The sequence below is a fragment of the Lepeophtheirus salmonis genome, chromosome 4 (genome assembly GCF_016086655.4).
Source record: "Lepeophtheirus salmonis chromosome 4, UVic_Lsal_1.4, whole genome shotgun sequence".
Classification (NCBI taxonomy): Eukaryota; Metazoa; Arthropoda; class Copepoda; order Siphonostomatoida; family Caligidae; genus Lepeophtheirus; species Lepeophtheirus salmonis.
The window spans coordinates 27,204,645-27,211,744 of record NC_052134.2 but is presented as its reverse complement, the minus strand read 5'-3'; the positions used below and the strand labels follow the sequence as shown (position 1 = coordinate 27,211,744).

The window sequence follows — 7,100 nt, the reverse complement described above, 5'->3', positions numbered from 1 at the left end:
CACCTCCAATTTAAACTACCCGGCGGTAATTCTAAACATCTTTTCACGATTTAGTTCATCAGACACCTAAAGAAAAAAAATCTTGCTCCATTGACAGTCAATTATAAAACAATGTTTTATCATTTGTGACCATGATAATTAATATATTCTTTGTGTAAAGATGTAATGTCTATAGGACTCTATCCTTATGTTCCAATTAGTGGATTTGGGATAGTTAAAGGGCTCTAATTACGTTGTTTTTTGTTTTTGGCCAGATTACTGATAGGATAATAGTTTGATTAAACCAAGTAAATAAGACCTAGATCTCATTGTATTAATCGTTCATAAAAAATATATTTTTCAAATCATAATTAATAAATTATATATTTGTATCACGGAAATTCCCATACTTATGGGTTTACTTTTTTATATAGAAACATAACAAATACGTATACATATCACAGAAGAGTTGAGAACATAATAAGATATTTTCCGAGTTCAAAAAGGTCTCCATACATTTTCAGTCTTGACAGAGACGACAGAGACATCATAAATTGGAATTTGCATGGGAGGTGTAAGGGTTCCAGGACTATGATAACCAGAATCTGATGGAGAAGGGGAAGACTCTCGGTGGTTGAGAGAATGAGATGTATTTACAGAGAGGGGCTTGATTAAATTATTACTCATGGAACTTCCAAGATGAGACATTAGCTCAGAACCCATTTCTAAATCTGCTCCAGGAGTACTGGAAAGAAATTGACTCACTTCCTTAGCACAAGCACTGTAGCCAGCAACGTAGCGATCTGTATGAACAGAAGGATTGTTTTTAGAGATAAGATCCTGACGTCCAAGTTTGCGGAGATGTCTAACAGTGTATTCTAGTACATCAGCTTTTTCGAGCTTTGTAATTGATTCTCCTTCAGCCTGTAGAGCTTCAACCATAAGATCTCTGAGATCGTCTAAACATCGGTTGATTCGAGCACGACGTTTCCTTTCTAGTAAGGGTTTCATCACTTTTCGATACTCGAAGGATTTAGATTTGGATATGTCGTCACAAACAGCAGGCATGTTTAACTTATGTATAATAACAGCTTTTTATTCAATGTCAGGTCAGCACACCTTGGTTGATGATTATGAAATGCAGAATTTGAAAGAGTTTCTCAATATTATATACAACGTACTACGAGATTATTGTCATTCTAAAGATTTTGGCGCACGCTTTTCGTCCTCACCTATGATTGTGTGGAGTGCGCAGGTCAGACGAAGGCGGGAATAACGACGTCTACTGTTATTATTATCGTAGAATTACATACATAGAACATATGTACAACAAAAATCGTGAGAACTCATTTCAAAATCCTATCACACAGAATTTAAATTTGTTCATCGCACCTGCAAACACCACGTGCAGCCATTTACATTGGTTTTACTAACTTATAGGTTATAAATATGTACATACTCATATACATAGGTATTTTGTTTTTTTAGAAAGAAGGAATGCTCTTCGTGCTTGAAGCCATGTTGCTCATTTTTCAGGATATGGGTAGACGCTCATATAGAAAGAACCAACCACTATCCCACTATAACCACCGGGTGAGTGTCAGCTGTGTCTTTGACTTTTAATGGAAATTGCTTTGAAATATTTTTATTGTTTTCATTATTGTATTTTTGACACAGCAATGTAGGTATGATCCATAAAAGGAAACACAGGAATTCCAAGTATGAAAATGACCCTACATTTGTATTAGACACTTTGTAATTAAAGGTATTTTGAGCTCTTGGTTATGTGAGGAAATGAGTAAGGGAAAAGAGGATGTGAGTTGGTACAATGTCCATACCTAAAACCTAATATTTTTATTTGAGAAAGGTATTTTGTTCATTCATTGCTATTAGACTAATAATCTTTCTTTATAGCGATATAATGGAGTGTCAAATGATAGTTATCGAAATATTATAAATGTTCATGGACTCAATATTAATATCCCTTAAGGAACATATAATGATCATGAAAATACTACTCACAATAAATATTTGCTACTAGTTATTTATTGGGTACCTAAATTGTAATTTTTGGTTATATGTGGTTCTTTCCGATTATTAATAGATCACTATATAAATTTTAGCGGTTCTGATCCAGTTCCTCAATTATACTCCCGTTCTTTCTTAACATACTTTTGGTAAAATAGTACTTATGTCATACCATGGACAAGAAAGAAGGGATTAGAGGCAGGCCCGTTCTCTTGTTGTACTCGAATTAAGCGGTCACCTAAAGTGGCATCCTCGGAGGGGCGGGAAAAAACACTGAAAATAAATTTTCAAAAATAGAACATGGATTTTAAGGTTATTTTAAAAATAAAAATTCACATTCTTTAACAAAAAAAAAAAAATATTATCATTTTCTTAGAATTAAGCTACTCGAAAATGACCTGAATTTTATTTCTTACTTATTCCTAACAAATATATATTTTTTAAATCTTTGCCCAAGGACCTTTTCATCCTAAAAATGGCCCTTATATTTAGAATCTGTTCAAATGTAACGTAAAATACGTCCCATGGATTAACTTTGTCATCAACAATCCATATCAGCTATTTTGGAGTTATTAACATCCAAAGTTTATTAGAATGACGAATAATTAAATTAAAAGATCATTAAAATAGTCACAATCTATTATCGTACGTATCAAAGACCCTTAAGATTGGACTGAACGATTTCAGTTAACTAAAATATGTTACTTTGATATGAGCAACATTAATGACAAATAAAAGGTGATTCAAAATATAAAATGTTATTCAATAACCCATAACTGGGACAAGGCCTTTTTTATGTCTAATATTGAAGACTGCTACAACACTCAATATGCTATAGTCTATATATATATTACAAGAGAATATAACAAACTAAATAACTATTTGTGTGAAACAATAATACCTATAATTATCAGAGTTGGTCACCAATATTTTTTTACAAGTCCGAGTCAAGTCATAAGTCCAAATCAAATCCTAATCTCAAGTCCAAATATCATCCCATAAGAGAGGCATATAGGAAAGATACAATTTTTTTTTTTAAGTTTGAACATAATTTCGATTTTTTTTTTTTAAAAAGAAAATAATTTCACGGTAGGCTACCATTTTTTATATTCGAGTACTAAGTTAACAAGTGCCTCCGATGTCTCCTCTATAACAGCCACTGAGGGTTTTTTATTGATTCAGGGCTGGATATGGTTTGTTTGATATCTGGGCGATAAATAATCTGCCCTTTTCCTTTGTCAGTCTAATAATTATTTTTTTAAGGAAGAGTTCTTCCTATACTGACTCTGCTTTTAATCTCAAGCCAAGATCAAATTAGGAGTGTTTTCATTAGAATTACGAATGGATCTGCAGTCGCAGTTTTAGGACATTTAAATGCGCCTTGAGCCGGATTCCGCTAGCTCTGTTGTTAACTTAATTAAAAAAAACATGGGATGGAAAAATTATAAACAGAGATTGTTAATGGAAATTAATGTGAGGTTTTGTCATAAATAATTAATAGTTATTTTGTTGATCCAACATGTTATGAGCATATGCATAAATATTGTGGCAAAGTCGTCTTTGTGTACATAAATCTTAAGTATTTGGAAAAATAAGAGTTTTCCTGTAAATATCCTTTATTATTTTATAGATATATAATACATTGAGAGCTCAAAAATTGTACATAGTAAATAAGTTAACCCATACGAGTATATGTAAATATTTTCACATTTTATATAAATTATGTTAAATAATTAAACTATGTATTTTTTTTTCTTGATTTATCCATTTATTGTATGTATTAAAGCTCAATCACACAACACAAGTAATGCTTCAATAGAATAACTTTTTTATGCTTAAATTATTTTACTCCGGTACTTTGGATGAGTAAACTTTCTCATAAAACAATTCAAATATGAAATCCTTCACACATCTAATTAGATCACAGTTGTGACTCGTTATGCAACATGACGTCCATATACATCCATGCCATGGGAAGAAAATCATACACCATAACATCTTCAATTGTTTGTTTGTACATAGGTAAATATGTACATGTTTATCTCATAGGCGTATCAACCTATATATCCAGAAATTGACAATAATTTCCTTCTACGTGCATTAATACAATGTTATATCCAAAATATCAACAACTCCTATGGATCTTTTGGGACAGTTTTTATTTATAAACTCTTGTTTAGGACCAGTTTTATGGCGAATATAGGTGGCACTTGTTCCAGGCCCTGCGCCAGATAGAGTTTTTGTTAAATGTAAAATATATACTGCAGAAAGAAAAAAAGACTATACAATAAAAAAATATTTAAAGAATTTTTGAGAGAAATTCACAAGTGGTTTAAAAAAGGATTGACTTTTTCTTTAAAAGGAGTCATAAAAAGTCCCCACATTTAATTTTCAAAAAAAGTGAAAATAAAATGAATTGACACGTATAACTTTCAAGCAAACCCTCATTGTTACTCTCCGTCATTCCTGAGCAGATGGACTAGTTATTACTTTAGTCTGAAATGTTCCCTTCTCAATAATTAAATAATAATTGCACCAGCATTGGAATATAAAAACTTTGTTCTGATTGACAATTAAAAAAACTGCTTACGCTTTCTAGGATATGTTTTCTACCCCTATGTTTATTTATGTCTTAGGGGTGGAGAACAGTATCATGAACACCATAGCGTTAGCCTCATTCCCTAGCCTTCATAACCCGGTTTTTAATAATGTGATGGGCGTTATATATTGACAAATATATAGTCCTTGGTCCTGTAAAACTATTTTCTCTCTTTCAATAACAAATAAGATCATATTTGTCTTCAAAAATATTCATCAATTTGATTCTTATGAATATGTTCGTCTTCCATATTTTTTTAAATTGCTAGCTATGAATATAAACGCCATCCTTATGGAACGTGCAGAGTAATCTTAGAGTTGGGGAGCATTGACGTCATTGGCTAACTACCAGTTTAGTTTTTTTCTTTCTTTTTTGAGGAAAAGTTATGAGATGCAATGATAAAAATTACTTTGAATGTGATATACATCTAAATGGAAAAATAACTTCTGGACCTCATGTAGATTCTTTTTTTTTTTTTGTGTTTCCCATTTAATTGAAATTTAATTTTCTACATAGAAGTGTTATTATTTAGAGACCCCATCCTGAAAATTGTTTTGAAATAGACACACAGAATAGAGGACATCATGTTTTTTTCCTTCTAAAATTAATTATAATTCAAATCAAAAGAAAAATTATAATATTAATAATACATATGACGGATCATCCCAACGGGTACTCTTTGTTCACACCCTGAGAAATCACACGCTCAGTTATTGATGAATTCGTTTAACTCAAGAGTGATTTACGATTATATTCGAGGATTATGTGTTTAATATATCGATGTTGATCGTAAAACTGTTTACTCTCTGCTCCTGCTTTTACTGATATATTCTTGTTCTAAACTAGGAATTCGACAAGCTTGTTAAGATAAAGTTGTATTTGGAATCATAAAAATATCATTTTTGATTTTTTCTAAAAAAAAAGAAGATCAATAATGTAGCATATTTTGGTGGAAACAAACAATGATTTTCTCAATTTAAAAAAAAAGTCAAATACAATTATCCATTTAAAAAAATCAGCTTATGCGTTCATCTACAACTTATTTCCACAGTTCATAACTGATATCAATTTGATAAGTCTATAATATGTAAACATCGATAATGTTAAAGCAATAAATGGTTATGGGCAAAAGAAGTAGTTGTGCTTTTGATAAAATTTTGTATGATGTTATTGGGGCTGGTTTTAGAGAGAGGATGGGGTAGGTCCTGTTCTTGACTAGATATAATTTGGTAAAAATATTAATATAGATATACACTTATTATAATTTTTTTATAAAATACAAAAAAATAAATAACTTTTTTTAAACGCTATTAAATAAAATATATTTATGCAATTTATATAAAAAGACCACAAGAAGGTTTTGTCTTTTCTAAAACAAGGGCCTCGTTTTTAATTTTCTATAAAAAGGTGACAAATATTTGACGCTGCCTTGCTGCAAAATAATACAACTTTCTAAATGATAACATTATTTAATTAAATATATTGATTTATGTTACTCACATAGAGAGTGCAGTATCCACCATATTTTCTAAGCAACAAACTACAGACTGTCACGCCATTTTGATGATAATATATATTTTTAGTTCGATCATACTATATTGAGCAGACCATAAATGCTCCATTTATTAAGGATCGATTTTTTGATTAATTTATATGACACATTCTGTGGCGCAATATAAAGATTCAAATACCCAACTTATAATATTTGTAAGTTATTGTATATTTATAAGTAATAAATTGAAATTTTCATACTTTTTTTAAACATCAAAATGAATAAATACCTGTTTTCCACAATATTTAAGAGCATTTGACATAAGAATACAAATTATACTAATGCAATTAATAAATTTTTTTTGTCATGTCCAGCCATGGATTTTAAATACATTGACCAATTTGTGCATGAGTAACCCAAGTTCTGATTTTATGACCTACCATCATTATTATTATTCGTGATTTTACCTCTTGTTTTGAAAAAAAAACACATGTGCTCTCCGTATGTTTTATAATGATATCTTTTGAACTCTAATAAGTATTAATTATGGGGATGAGATAGGATGAGAGGGGGTTGTTTTTCTGTTGTGAGTGTTGAAAAAAAAGTTGAGATAAATAATAATAACAACAAGAACTAATACATGTGACCCCTAAAATCCACGTTTTCCCACACTTAAAAATAGAAAGATGTACAAAAACACATATGAGAGAGGGAGGATTGTATGTCTGAATACCTCTAAGGTAAAAAAGCCGGATAACGAGCGCGACCCATTAAGGAAAACCTATATAAACACCGCACTACTCACCTTTTCACATACAATTACAAATTGAACTTCTATCTGTGAACAGTGTTTATTGTGTTCCCTTCATATTTTATTACATTACTACAACAATACAAAACTATCAAAATGCAATCAAAATCCATCAAGAAAAGCCTTCACAAAACCTCTCTGAAAATCAATACTCTTTTGAAAAATATCTGGAGTGTTCATTCCTCAAGATA

General features: G+C 30.7%; 1 protein-coding gene across 1 annotated transcript; it reads right to left on the bottom strand.

Annotated features, from left to right (window-relative positions):
• Positions 1 to 321: 321 nt before the first annotated feature.
• LOC121116279 (enhancer of split mbeta protein) lies at positions 322 to 1,127 on the bottom strand. The gene has a single exon (XM_040710524.2). It carries the CDS (start codon positions 1,045 to 1,047, stop codon positions 478 to 480), a length of 570 nt encoding a protein of 189 aa, XP_040566458.1. The 5' UTR covers positions 1,048 to 1,127; the 3' UTR covers positions 322 to 477.
• Positions 1,128 to 7,100: the final 5,973 nt, after the last annotated feature.

Excerpts from the sequence above, each read along its gene's own strand:
- LOC121116279 (XM_040710524.2), bottom strand. The coding sequence starts at position 1,047 with ATGCCTGCTGTTTGTGACGACATATCCAAATCTAAATCCTTCGAGTAT.